The sequence below is a fragment of the Sinohyriopsis cumingii genome, chromosome 5 (assembly GCF_028554795.1).
Source record: "Sinohyriopsis cumingii isolate HCF-2022 chromosome 5, ASM2855479v2, whole genome shotgun sequence".
NCBI lineage: Eukaryota > Metazoa > Mollusca > Bivalvia > Unionida > Unionidae > Sinohyriopsis > Sinohyriopsis cumingii.
The window spans coordinates 88,306,368-88,321,952 of NC_142965.1; the positions used below are offsets into that span (position 1 = coordinate 88,306,368).

The 15,585-nt window shown below is 35.2% G+C and overlaps 1 protein-coding gene across 6 annotated transcripts in view; it reads right to left on the reverse strand.

Annotated features, from left to right (window-relative positions):
• Nucleotides 1-7,380: 7,380 nt before the first annotated feature.
• LOC149799700 (multicopper oxidase 3-like) overlaps nucleotides 7,381-15,585 on the reverse strand; it is a 31,324-nt gene continuing 23,119 nt past the window's right edge. For 4 of the 6 annotated variants that reach the window (XM_089959061.1, XM_089959059.1, XM_089959057.1 and 1 more), the window contains 2 exons: nucleotides 11,769-13,743; nucleotides 7,381-9,961 (listed from right to left, as the gene is read on the reverse strand). In XM_089959061.1, the coding sequence (XP_089815187.1) occupies nucleotides 9,852-9,961; nucleotides 11,769-13,737 (2,079 nt within the window). In that variant the 5' untranslated portion in view covers nucleotides 13,738-13,743 and the 3' untranslated portion in view covers nucleotides 7,381-9,851. Of the gene's footprint in view, nucleotides 9,962-11,768; nucleotides 13,744-15,049; nucleotides 15,158-15,585 lie in introns of all 6 variants that reach the window. The other 2 variants (XM_089959058.1, XM_089959062.1) reach the window with 1 other exon arrangement.

A 15,585-nucleotide genomic window follows, 5' to 3' on the forward strand; every position in this document is an offset into this window, starting at 1 on the left:
TTCCACACTAACCTAAATCAGAATGTTTTGGTTGTTCTGGCAAGATAAAGACTACCAAGCAGCAACGTATTTCCTAAATTAGTTCAACAAGAAGTTCAAGAATGATCTCAAAACACCAAATTCAGATATTAGATATACAAATCCTTTAATTACGGTTGATACGTTCCAACATTTAGCGCGCTCATAGAATAAATGAAGTTCGGAAGATATTGGAATTTCAACCAGTCTAGAGTAATTGTAGCCAAAGATAGAATATCAGAACGTTTTCTGATTTTGAGCTTGAGCTTGAGTTTTGTTAATACGTTCAAAGAAGTTATAAGCATGCAGTGCTGGTATTAATGTTTTAGGAAAGTATATCCAAAATGTAATCTCTTATACTGCAAAGAGCTACACAACTGAATTACATTTTGCTGTTCAAAGCAATTATTTTATTCCGAGTAACTTTAATCCTTTAACTGCGGTTGATACGTTCCTCCAATTCAGCAAATTTGTTGCTTTTAGTAATAATTAAAGCAAAAGAATTCACTTGAACTCTATGTCTAAAACTACTGTATAAATCATGGTTGAACCATATACCGTATGACATTGTCTCTTCTATTTCTGTAGGTTAATGTATAATATATGTTTGACTTTTCCGCAAAATAAAGTTGTCTGAGATACAAAGTGTAACATTAGAGACTATTTTGACCCTATCTATTCAAAATTATATATCACAAAGAATAATTCAGGTAAAACAAGTGTTTCTTTTCCTTATTTATCCTCATGCGTGAATACCTTTATGAAGACAGAAAAAGTTGAGTTGCTCATAACATCTTGTACAAGACGACATTACTTCGCAAACAATGAACACGAATAAAATCGATAAAAATGTATCCTCATTGTACATGATTTAAAACTAAATAGGTATATAAAACGTATGTAAGAGGAAGACTAAATAATACCCATTACTCAACCCAGTTTTAATCGTCAAAAACCTTGGTCGTTTTGTTGCACTGTTGCACAGTGTGTCTGTGTTAGTGTGTATGTGTGAATGTGTGTCGTGTTGCAAAGAAATTAAGGAAAATATTGTAGAAATATATCCTTCTTTTAATGCAACGGGGTGGGGATGGGGTGGGAATGGCTAACACAAATTTTTTTTGGAGAGCTTTGAGGCCACTAGTTAGACTTCATTATCAATAAGATCAGCCAACAGCATTACCAATTTTTAAAAGTCACAAAGTTATAAATGACTGTTTTCCTGTTTAAAAACTTTATTTTTGTACTTGGACCGTCGATGGGTGGACCATTGTATCGCAGTATGGCTTGCGCTGCATGATTTTTACCCACCACAAGAGTTCCACCGCGGATCCAGTAATTTGATACCAATTTGTCTGCGCATACAATGAAATCGAATCTCTCACTGTGATAACTAATGAAATATTCAACCAAATTGTACTAAATCCATCAGACGTTACGATAGTTAAGTTATGTTCATCAATTGATATTCGGAAAGGATAAAGAGGTCCTGAACCGATTACTCTAAACTTGTAATATTGTCCTTGCTGTACGTGAAAAACCTCTAAGGGTGCTCCGTTAAATTTGCCGGTACCTGGGTCGTAGTAACGACCCCATCCGTTAATTAGACCTGATTGCATTATGAACATCCTAAAATTAGTTCCATCGATGAACGTAGAAGGATTAGCTTTCTTCCTTTCCTAATATACTCCGTTTAGCATTTTCATGTAAATCTACGTACTAGTCATGGCTCCATTCCTGTATAGTCTTTTATTTGCTCTGGCAAAGCGTTTTTGTTCCACTTCTCATGAATAATAAAAGCTCTGTTTGTTCCCATTGTGAGTTGACTGACCATGTTCGAATGGTACCAAAATGTTCCTTTTGGCTTGGTGATGAATGTGGAGGTGAATGTTTGACCGGGGAGTATTGGGCACTGTGTCACGAATGGAACCCCATCCATCAACGGTGTCCCTCGGTTGAAGTAGACCATGCCAATGAATGGTTACAGACTCACTCTTGAGTTTGTTCTTGTCATGCACGATTACCTCTTGGCCCTCATAAACTATGATTGGAGGTCCAGGCATTGTATTATTGAATACGGCTACTAATCGAGGTTGCCCTCAACCGTCTGCTGTTATGACTTAATTATACTTGTAGATATGTCAATTGCACGGCAACACAAGACCCTTGTTCCACATGATGGTCAGACGGTTCAAGGAAAAATTCACATACTAATACGTCTTTCTTGGAGCAATTTTCTCCGTAGATAGTCACTAGGAAAGCATAAAACTTCCGCTTCATTTCTATGTAAAAAAAGATGCAAGAGACGCGGGTTTAGTATCATTATAACTGTTAAAACAATTGATGGCATCTAGCCATCACCAACAACATTATTCTGTATTCAATATGGCCAAGCCTGCTTTTAAAGACAACCATTTATAAAGTTAAGAATATGAGAGAGAGAGAGAGAGAGAGAGAGAGAGAGAGAGAGAGAGAGAGAATATTAATAATCTGCATTAGAACTGTGGTGGGTAGGGTTGGGGATCGTATTTCGGTACGGCACACATCGCTTTGCCGCACTCACTAACCCCCATGTCTCGTCGGCCTAGCGCACATTTCCTAAACGGGATGTTACAAAATCGCTGATAAAGGAATTCTTGCGTAGAAGGCACACCCACTTATCGACACAGTAAATCAGTGTATCCAGGTTGTTATACTGCGCTGCATATTTCGAGTTAGAAATATATCCCATACAGAGCAGAAAGTGCTATCCTTGGATTAGGCAGGAGGATGATTGGTAAAATGCTGAAAGCATTTTGATACGGAGAAAACTATTTTCATAATGTTTAAAGAAGTTTTATTTCTAACTCTATTTATCATGATTTCTGTCGTAGGAATCAGAGTGACGGTGTACTAAGAGTAGTATATGGATATTTCTATACATTTCTAAATTTAAAAGACAGCTGGTCAGTAATATCTTCCCTGAGCCATACCCATAATGTAACATCGATTATCATCACAAGTGTATGTGCTATAAAAAGATCGACAATATAAGAAAAATGATAAGCACATATTTTTCTTTTTCACTGAATTGTTATTTCCTTGTTTTTGACATTAATACACGACTATTTTAGATTGGTATGACGATTGTGTACCAATCTTTAAAACTAATAAGGTTTCGTTTCTCTTTGGATTATCTAATGGTTGAAGTGTGAAAACAGATAAATGGGTCAGAGCGGAATTAGACATATGCGAATACAAAGCAAAGATTTTCTTCTTCTCTTCTTTCTGTTATTATTATTATTATTATTATTATTATTAGTAGTAGTAGTAGTAAGAGTAGTAGTAGTAGTAACATAATTACTGATTTCTTGCCACTCACTCTTGGCTATCACCTATCTTCCCCATCAATTCACCTTCTATAGTTTACTGTGTAAGGAGGACCATACTTGTCATTAGAAGGTGGTTACTAAATATTTGTAATTGTACAAGCAGCTTGAAATAAAGAACATTGAATACTCGATGTAATCCCACTAATACCCCTCTTAGAAGATTATTTTGTTAAAATTCATTGCATCAGATTCACAACTGGACGAAATATTCCATTCAAAGCAAGAAAAAACCTATTTGTATAAAATCGTGAATACGAATAATTTTTCCTTTTTTTATCTCTCTGGAATTTCTTGTTGGAAAGAGCGAAGACGGATAAGGATGGGGGATGGCAATGATGAATTATAGAGATGAGGAGACATTATATACTTTATCTACGTCTGATTGTTTTTGCTCTTTTTGTAATTATTATTATTATTATTATTATTATTCGTAGTAGCAGTAGCAGTATTAGTAATAAAATAAGGTAAAACTTGTGCTTGCCTTCTTCTTCTTCATGTTCTTGTTGTTGTTGTTGTTTTTATTCTTCTTCTTCTTCATATTATTATTATTATTATTATTATTATTATCATTTGGAGTAATAGTATTAATTGGATAAAGAACAATGTGCATTGACTGAAGAGGTCCAATAAAATTGCCTGACAGACACGTTTCTCTGAAAATCTCTGATTGTTAAAAAAACGTACATAGGAAATCCCAACCTCTAAAGACAGCTAATGTATCTTTGCTAACACTGCCCTTTGTCATGTCTGGTTCTACACGCCCTTGTACAATGGTCTGGCGCTCAACTGCGGGGACCTGAAGAAACTTACCTGATGTGTCTTGACTGCTGTTGTAAACCATGGTTCGAGATGTGCGCGTTGATTTTCAGTCCTTTCTCTAAAGGATGCTGATGTATTAAGTCAGAGAATGTTCATAATAAAGAACTTTATGGAAGTTATTGAACCTATTTTTGTAAAGAATCGGCAATGATAATCATGCGCCAATCAAACACCTATGCTACAAATGGACTGGTTATGTCGCATGTGTAACAAATCTAAGGCTGTCGATGCATGCTATTTCCTTCTTCTCTTGTTATTATCTTTCTTTTAAGTTTTATATTTATGTTTACCACAGTAAGGACTTTAATAAATGTTTAGGATAAACACCGAAATGCTTGTTTCATTTTTCTCCCCATATGCGCATAAACAGACTTTTAGCACAGAGAAAAAAACTCGTGTGACAAGTACGTCATTACATGATATGGATCTATACCAATTGCAGATTTGAAAAAAAGATATTTCCTGTTTCCTATTTTTGTGCCTAAGCATGTGAATCTAATCCAACGTTGAGATGTTTTTGTATAATTCATATTAATTTTAGATAAATAGTAGCAAGTGGTATGTATGTATGTATGTATGTGGTTCAGCGGCAAGCTAACACTGTCCTTGCTTTATAGTGCAAATTAAAAGTAAAGTTAAAAGTCTACATTAACAGTATTGTTTAAAAAACCTATCATGGAATATAGAAAATTGTTCAAACAGTATACATATATTTGTTGAATGTTAAAATTAATTCCATAGACACAAAATATAGTGATTTTCCTGCAGCTCAATGGTATCTTGACAGGGAGCTGTCATAAACGATCCAGTAATACTAAGCATAGTGATAACTACTAAACAAGGGAAATAACCACATCACCTTCCCCATAAGCGTGGCTACATGACTTCAAACCTGAGTATGAAACCGAATATAAGTTCTGCAAAAATTACTACTTAGAATTTTTGCCTCCTCCGAGTCCTATTTTTCTCTACATCATTTTTGTTATGACTATTTCATTCTTTAATTCCCACAAGTATCACTCTAGCCATACACCAATCAAACAGTGAACAGATAGTGCAGATTAAATCATCGTTTCCCTCGATTTCTAGGAAATACCATCTAAACTGTTGAGATGTGCAACGGACGTTTGGTACAGCACAGATTAAATGCTGTGAAAGGGACGAGTATTCGTCCAATATATCCTTAAAGGATTAGTTTTGTTGAGCTTAACGATTTTCCTTCGGGATCAAGGAGAAATTTTAGCAAGAAAAATAGTTGAATCGGCGCTAGTGTGACAGGAGCTTTAGGTCTCACTGGATATTTTCGTATTTTGACACCTCCCTAATTTTTAAGGTTGAAGGCATGAACCTAATTATCATAAGCCTAGCATCTATAGATTCACACGGAATCTAAATCTGCAATGTGGTTTAAATTTACTTTGAGTTAGGCTTGAAAATGGGTTGGTTTGTTTGGTGATTGTCTGTCACAGTTAGACTAGTACTGGAGATAAAATGCGTAATTTGGGCTGCAAATGAACATCCGACTTGGCTTACGTATTTACGTATGTCTGCTACAGAGGTAAATGTCTAATAATCGAGATGGTTGAGAGGTGATGAAAAGTATGCTAATGTGTTATAGTACTAGTGAACTTTATTCATGCATAAGGCACACACTGATTCTTTTAGCTGCATTGTCACAGGAAAATATTCAAAATAGCTCTTCGCTGTCAAAAATGAAAGTAAAAAAGAGGGGGTGGTGGCAGTGTTGGTTCAGTATAAAGGCCACCAGTTGTGTAAGGAATTAACCTGATTACCGCAGTCAAAATCTCACATGCATGCTTTATACAAAAATCATAAGTTTGTTTTTATTTGTATCTTCACTGTAAATTATTCTCATTTTCTGCAATAGGTTATTGTCGGATGAAAATTCACCAGATAAACTGTCCAGTGAGACCTTAATTAAGTGACGAATATTACAGCAGGGATGACGGTTGGGATGAGTAAAATAGGAGGTATGGCCCAACACACGATAGAGACCTTTAATTGACGAGTTTTAGGCCTCTAAAGGCCCAAGGGGTTATGTGGTAGGGAGAAATTAAGCTTGGTAGGACGAGTATTAGTTTATTTCGGCAACACCTAGGCATATCCAGATAACTGAAAACATGAATTACAACACGATAAATGTACCACTAAAGACGATAAAATTACTAACCGAGCAGATTACAGAATTATCTCCCTTGGGCTGCTGAATGAATTTATTGTCATATTTGTGATCTGTGCTTCTTTGCTTCAATGTACCTGATGTGGAAAAATAGGTTACGTGTATTCTGAATTAATCAAACCTTTCAGGTAAATAATTACAAACCGTATGCATCTGTTTCCACTTTTTCTTTTCATGTTAATAAGCATTAATATAAAGTGTAGTTCACACTTTTGCAACTAGGTTCGTTCCTACTTTGATCGTGTAGGATAGATCATTATAGTTTATTTAGAATTGTTTTATATGTCCTTATAGTTCCGTTGTGATGTCCACCTCCAGCTGCTTTATATGTATTGGTAATAGCAACATAATATGGGATGTCTTGGTTGCACCTGAACAATGGAGTAATCATCAATATCTGTGTCTGTTCTGCCATAAGACCTTTTGCCTTTTTACTCAGGTTTATACAGCCTCATGTTGACTCGATTTGCCTGACACTGTTACATAATAAGGTACGAGTTTGCCACATCACTGACTTTGTTCTGTAGACTTGCATATATGGGGAACCATTGGATTGAATTCTGAGATAAACTAATTGGTTTAAAATTGATGTTTGAATTGTGTCTGAAGAATTCATATCCCATTACTGTCTACTTGTCCTTAGTTTTTTCAGTGACATCTACACATTGTTTATAAATCTGTATTCACAAAATACACAATTCTCCACTCGTGGAGAGCTTTTCATAAAAGCTTTTTCGTAGATAAACCTATCCCCTGCGTCGTCAAGCTTAACGTTATATGCATAACAACTTTATAATGTAAAGAAAATTTCATTTTCATTATAAAATTTGACAAAGCATTTATTTAGGTTTATCAGGAAACAAACACATTTGAAACAGGCAATATACTCTAAATGTGTTAAATTTTCAGTTTGCAGAAGGTTGCAAAAGCTTATGAGAGATGAAAAACTGAAATAAATCCCGAAAACTCCCGAGAGAAAAATGAAGTTTTTATATCACTTGGTAATCAATTTTTGTATTGCATGACAATAGGCAAATCATGATTTTATTATTTAATTCAACGAAAAAAACTAAAAACAAAATAAGATCCAGATTTAAAAAAAATCCATTATTTCTCTCAACATTTATTTTAACTTGGAGGTGAGAACTCCATGAGGGCTATGAATACTAGATCATTTAACTTAGAAGAAGCTTGATGGCTTACACCTGGCGACTGACAGCTCAACAGGGTATATCAAAATGGCTTACAACCTTGATTTATGAGCCAGTTATAAGAAGTGGTTTTAGTTATATATGAACGAGTTAATGTGTGATATTTATTACCGGAGATAATCCCCCACATGAAGGCTAGAATTAAATTAAACTGCTGATACCTTAGTCGTTATATGTGGCAATTTGATTTTCGGCTCAAGGGAGGTAACTGCTGCAACCATGACATAATTCTAAACGATCGTCTACCTATTATTAAACACTAAAATGTATAATTTAGTCATTATTATGTAAGGTTTATGATGTAATAATATGTTGGTCATTATTGTGTAAGTTGTTAGATGTAATAATAGCTTGGTCATTAGTATGTAAGGTTTATGATGTAATACAACTTTGGTCATTATTATGCGAGGTTTATGATGTAATAATATTTGGTCATTATTATGTAAGGTATATGATTTAATAATATTTTGGTCATTATTATGTAAAGTATGTGATGTAATACTGTTAGGTTATTGTGGTGTACGAACAATGATGATCGAATCAGGGCATGGGGTACATGCCAGTCATAAGATTCTGTACTACCCGGTAAACAAACATGTACTCATATTTGATGTTAATACCTGTATCATTTTGGCCATTTTGTTTTCAGTTGTGGAAAAAAAAGGACCCGCAGTTACGTATATTCTTGAGTTTGAAGTCGAACTCGAAAGAAATTTATCTCGATATTCGACATGCACTGTATACAATCAGAGTAATCAGATGTTATGACTATGATGCATTGTTATTTTGGTCTGTATACTATTACAACGTTAACAGTGAAGTAAGAATCGAACAACGATGTCTTTTTGTACAATTTTTGGGGCAGGCTTATCTATCTTAACTTAGGCAATTTGTTGACATCAGTGTGAAACTATCATCTGCGAGACCTTTGCGAGTTACTAATGAAAACGTACAAACTGTATTTGTTGCTGTTGAATAAGTCATGATTACAAAGTATAATATGAAGGTCATTCTGATAGTAAATTTACAAACGCTTTTGGAAGAGGTGTTGCCATTTCATATTCCTATTCTTTAGATAAAACGGTAGACTTCTTTGACGGGAGACAGAAAATATAGTAAAATCTTGCTGCTATCAAAAAGCAGATGTTAAGGGAAACTCAAATATTAGATTAGTCGAAATGATTATAAAAGTATATGAAAATAACGACACTTTATGGCAATATACCTTAGAAAGTATAAACATAAATGCAAGTATAATGAGATCCCTGCTACATTAAAACATATCGGAAAGGTTTGAATGTATAGAAACATATTTCCATCAACAGATCATGTCATACCATTATTGAGAATTTTAATACGATGTCATCACCGAAATTGCGCCATGCAAAAGCATCGGTTTAACTCACTGAAATGGGCGATCAAAAAAATCATATAGTCTGTAATTTTTGTTTTAGAACTAAACGTTCACAGCTTATAATAATTTCATATATTCATTTGTCGTGGGTTCTTGATAATACAATGTGATAATTTTACGACAAAATGAAAGACAAGATCCAAGTAAACCAAATAGTTTCATCTAACGGAAATAGGTATCTAGCCCGGCGTGGCTGATATATCAGAATCGTCAGGTATTCATTGTATGTCAGGAGACATTGAAACTGCATTGTTTTCTAAACTTTCCCTTGTAACCTTTCTAAGACTTCTGTTTTGACAGTCAACGTATCTGTGTAGATAACCTCTGCAAATTTCCAATATTATCAACGTCGGAAGATGAGACTCAATTGAAGAGAAACGTAAACGCTTCAGAATGATCGATATGGAATGAGTGGAAGAACCTTGTTATTTATAGTAAATGCAGTCTAATTGTAATTTATTCGACTTTTTGGTACTGCTTATTGTGCCATTAAAATATTCTCGTGTTTTTTGGAATTGTCATTTCAAACAAAAAATGTTTGATATATGCAAGTTTTATACTAGTACTTGTTGTAAAGGACCGTCTTCCATGGCAGAAAGGTAAACATACAGGTTGTTAGTTGTGTAATTATGATAGTAGTTAACCCCTTTAATATTTGTTTCGAAAATATCCACGCAGGGTCATTTTGCACTATTACTTAGAGATGCAGACAAATACTCACATTTACTTTAACAAAAACACTTATGCAACGTTGAATGAAAATCAATGTTAAAACTGCGTCGAAGATGTTCCAGTTTGGCTGAAGGCAGGATTCTTGGGTGCTATGAGAAAGATTCGTAAGTGGATTTCTTCAGACAGAGAAAGACACACATATACACTATTATAACCACCGAAAGTGAGAGTAATGACGCAAGAACAATAACGGCGGTATCTGAAAAATAAGATACCAATATATATACAATATTCAATTTATTTACAAGATAAAGGTCGGATTCTGTGAACTCTGCAGTTATTGGCTAGTATTTAGTGTTGAAATAGTCAAAAGTGACAATACATGCTTGAAGTGAGATTTTCAGATTAGGAATTAAGAGATGCGTTAATACTTAGCTGATAATTTAAGATTTGCAATAATCTCATTAGTAAATAAAAAGAAAATTCAAAGAAAGGATATGCAATGTCGTAGAAACTTCAAACATTTGTTCATTTATTACTGATACATTGACAAAGAAACATAGTGTTGAAAATGAGTTATCATTAGTTTCAAAAAAGGAAACAAATAAATTCGCTGCCTCAGTAAATGCAGGATTAATATATGCTGATTTTTTTTCTCCTTTAACTTTACGTTGTCAGAAATCGTGCAATATTACCCGATACTGAACTCGCGCGCAAATACAAATATTGCATTCACGTTCATAAAGGAACTACTTTTTATTGTAAACAAACAATGGACGCAGACGCCAGCACATTTGATTTGTAAACAATCATGTAAACTCGCATAGTAGGCGTTTTACGTTGGGGTTGTTTAAATTTGTTTCTGAATGAAGTATAGCAGATGTTTCGTGGACTACCACATGCCAGCTGTTTTTTGCACATTCCGCGTTAACTTTTTTGATGCAATGTTTCAGATTTAGGCTAGCTATTCAACAGACGCAAGAAAGGGTCTTACAAAAAACATACTATGGACAAAGCATATACTGTCCCCTTTAGCTGGTGATAAGAATGACAAAAAAAACATACAGTTTTACATCCTGAATTTCCTCAAAATATACTTTCATAGTTTTGCAAATCCGAATTACATGAGACATGTCATAGGTTCTCAATCTTGATTACACATTTCGAAATTGTACTGTAATTTCGAATGTAAGTACAATTACATCCTCCTTACTGCACTCAAAATGAAATAAGCATTAAATTCCATAGTGTCTTTTTGATAATTGCAATTAAAAGACTTCATATTTTCCCACATTATGATTTCAGACATTTAATGACAGAAACAGAAACACATTTGAAGGTGGCAATACGCTTATCCCTCGCTTCTTCAATCCGATGTATTTCATGTGGAATTGTCACATATAAATCCAGTCCATAATCACGAAATTTCGTAGAATCGAAAAAATATAAAAATCTATCCATTCCAGATCAAATGGAAAAGTTGTTGCAATGCACATTCATTCACAATATGACTCCGAATTTCAATTTTAAGTAGACATGCCATTTTCATTCTAAAGTTATGTAGAGCGCGTGACTAAGTTCAAATTTGACTGGGCGGAGTTAGGTGCGCAGTAATAATGTTGTTGTTGTGTAATGATGAATCTGCGCTGGTGTATTTAGTTTAGAATACGGCTTACATTCAGTTACTTTGTTTCTCGTAGTGTATTTTGGTAATATAATTAAGCATTAGGTAGAATAAAAAATGAGCATATAATAAAAAGGTTACTGCATTTGTATGGGAACATATAAACTCGTTTTGTCGGATGGATATACTGCACTCTCAAGGTCGTACAGTATTTCCAGTCGAAAAACTCGTTCATATTTTCCCATACAAATGCAGTAACCTATAAATATGGAATAAAATGACATAAGAGTATAAAACATAATTTCACTATTTTTACAGAGATAAATTGGTTTTGATGCCAGTGGGATAAATTAGATAAAGGATAAAAATGACGGCCGACAAAGAATATGCTTTGGGTAGAAATATTAAAACTACTTTGGGCATTGATAAAAAGTATGCTTACCAGAGGAACAGCCATTAGTGGTTTTCATATCCACCTTGGAATGGTAGTCGGACGGATAGTCCCAGCACTTAGGAAACCCCAATGGAGATTTAGGAATACGGCTGAAGGACTCGTTGACTAGCATCTGCATACCATCTAAATTATGAAGATCGACATGGCAGTGGAAATTCCATAGTCCCGGATTGTCAGCCTTTAGACGTATCACCACGTAAGCTCCAGTCGGTACGATTATTGTGTCCTTCCGTGGTGGCCGCTTCAATTCAAGTCCAGGCACATTTCCTCCCAGCCATGTTTTGTTTGCCCATGTGGCATTATTGCAGAAGCTCATATTGCGGTTTGGATTTCCTCTGCAATCTATATTTAAGTCGTCTTCGATAAACTTAGCTGTAGTTGCGTTGTATCGTCCATAACCCATTTTAACAACATAAAATGAGTGTCCATGCAAATGTATAGGATGCGACCAGCCTTTTCCTTTGCCCATATTTAACAGAACCATTTGTACAGTGTCACCGTAGTCAACACTTATGGAATGTGTACATCGACAAACCTTTTCCTCACCGCATTCCGGCCTGTCACAAGAAGAGTACAGCTCCTGAGGCTGAGTCATTGCTGACACAGACGGTTGCTCAAAAGCAAGACCATTTATCGATGCAGGAGTCCATGTTGTTCCTGGAAAAGCAAAGTTCAGGAAGAATTCTTTAAATTTTCCAGTTTCCACGTTGGGAGCAGGATCTGTATCATCTTTGGCTCTCAGCTGGTCAAATGTCCTGCAGTTCGTGTGGTCGGGCGTTGGAAAATATGAGAATGGACAATTTACAATAATGCAAGGATTATTTTGAGTGCACGATCGCCTAGACGTAATTGGATCTTGTGTGGGCGCACCATTATATTGCAGTATGGCTTTCGCTGTATGATTTTTACCAACCTCAAGAGTTTTACCTCTGATCCAATAATTAGATACCGGTTTGTCAGCGTGTAGAATAAAATCGAATCTCTCTCCAGGATTTATGATGAAAGATTCAGCCACCACACTCTCTAAATCAAATCCATCAGACGCGACGATGGTTAAATTATGTTTATCCACCGATATTAGGAACGGGTATAGAGCTCCTGAACCGATTACTCTGAACCTGTAAGCTTGCCCTTGTTGTACTTCAAAAACCTCTAAGGGTGCACCGTTGTCTTTGCATGTATGGGGGTCATAGTAACGACCCCGTCCGTTAATTAGGCCTGATTGCACCATGAACATACTGAACTTACTTCCATCTATGGACGTAGAAGGATCGACTGGTTTTCTTTCTTCAAATACTCCGTATAACATTTTCATATAATCGATGTCTGCGTCCCAGTCATGGTTCCAATCCTGTATAGTCATTATGTGTTCTGGCATGGCGTTTACATCCCCCTTCTCATGAATAATAAAAGCCCCGAATGCTCCCATTGTGAGTTGGCTGGCCATGTGCGAATGATACCAAAATGTTCCTTTTGGTTCGGCGATGAACGTGTAAGTAAAGGTTTGACCAGGGAGTATTGGGCACTGTGTCACGAATGGAACCCCATCCATCCATGGTGTTCCTCGCTGACGCAGACCATGCCAATGAATGGTTACAGACTCACTCTTGAGTTTATTCTTGACATGCACAATTACCTGTTGGCCCTCATAGACTATGATTGGAGGTCCAGGCATAGTGTTATTGAATACAGCAACTAATCGAGGTTGCTCCCAACCGTCTGCTGTTATAACGTCATTAATGTCAACCGGGATTGCACTGGAAGTATTTATGACATCATATTTGTAGATATGTCCATTGTAAGGAAACACGAGATCCTTTTCCCTCATCATAGTCAGATGGTGGTCTATTTCAAGGTAGAATTCGCATGCTTCGTCCGCCTCTAAGCAGTTTTTTCCGTATATTGTTCTCTTCATGGCTATACTAATCATCAGGAAAGCAAAAAACTCCAGCTTCATTTTTGTCTAAAAGGAAATGAAAGAGACTCAGGTTTGTTAAAACAATTAATCCTATCTAGACGGTACCAACAACATTATTTCTGGGTTCAATATGACGTAGCTGCTTTTGACGACTGATACTCATAAGGTAATGATATGTGTGAGAGGCTACAATACTGTGTATGCATGATCTGCACACACACACACACACACACACACACACACACACATTTATATATATAAAGAATACAAATCATACGGCGACTAACAGTCCTTTCAAGTGCACTGGATCCAGCAAGGGATCACGTGTGTCAGGAATTGATTAATATAAATGCAATAAACTGACAACGAACAGTGCAAAACTATTATCTAAGTAGCTTGAGCGCTTTCTACTCTTAATGAGTATTTTCTCAAAGGCAAATACAAAAATTAGACTAGACAAACAAATAATACATAAAAAGCCCTGTGTTTGCAAAACATTAGAAACTCAACGGTTTAATGAATTGAAGATATCCAAAGTATGTACCGTTATTTATTCCGAACTTGTCAGGCCACATTGGTCATCTATTTAAGAAGACACTCGTGCACAAATCAGCCCGATTAAAAAGTAACAATAAATTCAGACAATGATGAAATATACGTTTCATTTACTGAAGAATGGTTAGTTGATAGATTTAAAAAAGATAGCAAAGCAGTTTTTATAAAAATGATAATTAGGCTCCCAATTAGTTTTCATTTTATCAGACAATCTTTAGAAAAGTTTGCAGAGAATTTCAGTGATCACAAATTTGCTAAAGCAATGATACATTTCAAAACCATGGAACACAAAATATGTGAGAATTTTGTTTTGACCAGTATAAGGTCATGTGTAACTGTTCAATATTTATTGAAACGAAATTACCACAAAAGGATAAATTTTATTCTAGTCCCCGTCGATCAAGGATAACAGAGGATGATTACCGGTGTGCAAAATAAAGTCTGTAGTAAGTTAACAATTTTCTTGGGTCACATCTACATGTATTAATTACGTATGAAGAGGGGCATGTACAAGGTTCAGTTGTGTGCAATCGCAACAAGTACAGTAGAATGAATATTGGTATAACAATACGCTACATTTGCGTACTGAGACCGACAATTCTTGACATTTAGCATTAGGGAAACAACGTGTTACCTTAAGAAGAGAGCTCCAGTGTACTCGAGACAACACATTGAACAAGTCCAAAGTACACTAATAACTTTAGCAATTATTAAAATAGGGAAAATGAATTTTGCCAAAGTAGACAATATTAACTTCTTAGAGTGCAATTAATGAGTTGCAAAATATGAAAAATACCTTTAAAATGTTATGGTCTAGTTTTTTCTCTCTCTCTCCATTAAACGTCTGAAGTCCAGGAAGTAAATATGGCCAAACAGTGATAGCAGTCTTGTAAGATATGCAAACCTAAGAAGGTTAAGCAGTATATTATATTACTTAAATTACACCCATCAATCATTACACCGAAATAAAGGTACGGAAAAGTTATTTTAACAGTAATTAAAATATATGCTCTATTTTTAATAAACAGATAACCATTTAGGAAATCCTTAGAAATGTTTTTCCTTCAAAATCAAACCTTTTGCAAAGTATAAAGATGTAGAACACCTTTAATATTGCTCGAAATTTTGAAGAGTTTTCGGAATTGCTGGATTGCAAACTAAAACAAAATTATATAGTTCACTGGGACTATTTCATGCTGCGAGTTCGAAAATAAGTTAAGGAGAATGTATATAGATTGCCCTATATTTGTGATGATTTACTGAGTAATGAGTAAAGAACTTGGTATAGATCCCAAATAGATACGCTATTACAAATCATAAATATTATGACGA